We start from the raw sequence: 2,619 nt of genomic DNA, 5'->3' as shown, positions 1-2,619 counted from the left end.
TAAAATGATAATTTTAGAGTGGTTCTGCGTAGTGGCAATCTCCCCAGAACCTAACTGCTTCTGAGCTGTATTATTGTCTTGCTTCACAGTTTTTCCAGAAAGCAACCACTAACCCAACATATTCTGTGATTCCTGCCCAGACCTCTCTACTCTCCATGATTCTGGAAGGAGGAAGCCCCTCCATTCAGACTCCATAGAGCTGGCCTTGCTGAGGGTGCATGCCACCTCGTACTTACCTTTGCATTCCTTACAGGAAGTTCCCACAGTGCTTGTACATTTTAGATAATTACAAAATATCTTGAACCAGTGAATAATTTAATAGTCTATTATTTTTCCTTTATAAAGAAACTTCAGAATAGTTAAAATTGCTATTGAAATGGAAGACAGGAGACCCAGGTTCTAATCCTGCCTTTCCACTAATTAGTTCTAAGTTCTTTGAAAATCCATTAACCTGAGCTCTGTGCTTCAGATTCTTCATCTGTTAAATAGGAATAATACAATCTATTCACCGGGCTTGCATAACTGTGTTGAAAGAGTTATGAATACTGTATATATGTTACCATTACACCTGTTCCCTCTACTATAGGGGGCTTTGGTTTTTGTGTGAACCGAAAGCTGCCATTGAATCAAAAGCTAAGGCCAGGGAGAGAATGATTTGGCACCATGTTGATACTACAAATATGATCAGTTCTAGGCAAAGTGAAGTTAGAAAACGTGGTCACCTGTCTATACTCATTCTCTTCATTGATTATGCTCTTGTCAAGGAAGTCAGTGCTTTTATACTACTCTTTCTTATAGGAAAGCAATCTGAACAATTTATTTGGATGAAGTTTCTAGGGACTCAGTGGTGCTAAAAAATTTTTAACTAAGATTTGAAGATCTAACTGACTTTATTCAATGATTCATGAATTGGACAGCATTCCATCTGGCAAGTAGAAAAGAGCTCCGAGGAGTTGCTCAAAATTGAAAGCTTTTGTAGTCAGAATGGAGCAGAAAAGGGAAATTTCTAACGAAGAGGGGATTGTTTCAGGCTAAGTCACCTTTCTTTGAGGAAAGGTGGGGGCTACCATGCAGAGGATCACATTCCTGGAAGAGGCTGAAACTGCAGTTTAAGTCTTGGTTTGCTGAGGAGGGGCTTAGCACAAATGACCCCATTTGGGGTCTGTTGCTTTTCTTTTTTTAACAGTATGTTTAATTTATGAAGAAGTCTATAGTTAACCTGAAAAATAAAACCTTAATTGTGAAATTTCAGCTATTAAGACAAACCGAGGAAATTTTATTAGCCCCTTTACCTTTATATCTCTTTTATTACATGCAAACACTAGGAGATAAAGATATAGACCTATTAAAGTAGACTTGCACTGGTCATGTTAGCAGGTGGTGTGGGCTCTTGATTCTTGACTATTTGCAGGAAATATTTCACAACACAAGTCCAGGTGATTTTGAGAGTACATTTCTTAAAGCTGGGGACAGTGAAGCAAAGGAAGGGTTTAAGATAGAAAAGGCACAACCGCACAGCCCGTCGCTCTGATCCTGCAGCAAACGCCCAACCCGAGCTTGAGCCGCTGGCGCCATGGCGGCAATGCACGCGCTGTCCGAGCTGTATGAAGAGAGCAATGACCTGCAGATGGATGTGATGTGGGGCGAGGGTGACCTTCCGCGGATGGAGGTAGGCAGCGGGAACCAGGAGCCGCCCCGAACCACCCCCGCAACCGGCCACGCCTCAGCCCGAGAAGGAAGGCCTGATGGCGAGGCAGTGGGGGACCGAGACCTTGCAGGCCGGCCCAGCCCCAGGGAGCTGCCAGGCCTGTTTGCTGGCCCTGACTTTGAAGCTGAGGAATTTGATGACTGGGAGGACGACTACGACTATCCGACTATAGGGAGGAGGCGCAGCGGCATGGTGCAGGGTACAGGGCATCCGTGACCCTGGATGAAGTCAACAAGATATTTCTGAGAACATCCAGTGCTGGAGAGGCGGCCGTGGATGGCAGTTTTCAGATGCATTAGGAGAAGACCCCGTTTGATCAGTTGGCTTTTATCGAAGAGCTTTTTTCACTTATGGTTGTCAATCGTCTGACCGAAGAACTCAGCTGTGATGAGATTATTGACAAAGAGTAGTTAAATGCGGTTAAAGAGGAGGAAACTACTTGAAGAGAGACCCAGCATTCCACTGTCTCTTGGGTTTATTCCAAATAGTTCTGTGCCAATGAAAAACTTGATCTTCAAAAAAAATTTTTTTTGGTTTTGTTTTTCAGAATAGAATAGGGCAGTGACTGCACAGTTGTGACAAAGAAAAAAAGCTGTTAAAGGAAAAGGATCTTAGGACTGTTGAAACCTGTTTATCCTGAAACACGTATGGCTTTGACTTTGTGATTGATCCAGATTATCTTCTTTGCATTGGGAAAAATTACTTCCATATCCACTGTACTGAATGGTTTTGCAAGAATGCATCATGACCAAGACAAACTGCCAGCCAGTTCAAGAGCCCACTGATACTAATTACGTGAGAAAAAGAATGTACCCAACGTAGGACACCAGATGTCTTTTGAGTTTATTGGACAGAAAGCCTCTTGAGAAAACTTTGAAGATTCCACTTTGTGATCTATTCAAGCTACAGGT

General features: G+C 42.8%; 1 protein-coding gene across 1 annotated transcript; it reads left to right on the top strand.

Annotated features, from left to right (window-relative positions):
* The first annotated feature begins 1,510 nt into the window (after positions 1-1,510).
* Positions 1,511-2,290, top strand: EID1 (EP300 interacting inhibitor of differentiation 1). The gene is given in 2 exon segments (XM_014543243.1): positions 1,511-1,879; positions 1,882-2,290. Coding segments are annotated over 2 exon segments (543 nt in total). The 5' UTR covers positions 1,511-1,573; the 3' UTR covers positions 2,119-2,290.
* Positions 2,291-2,619: the final 329 nt, after the last annotated feature.

The sequence above is a fragment of the Myotis brandtii genome, unplaced genomic scaffold, assembly GCF_000412655.1.
Source record: "Myotis brandtii unplaced genomic scaffold, ASM41265v1 scaffold321, whole genome shotgun sequence".
NCBI classification, from domain to species: domain Eukaryota; kingdom Metazoa; phylum Chordata; class Mammalia; order Chiroptera; family Vespertilionidae; genus Myotis; species Myotis brandtii.
The sequence above is the reverse complement of the archived record's forward strand: the minus strand, read 5'-3'. Positions and strand labels throughout refer to the sequence as shown.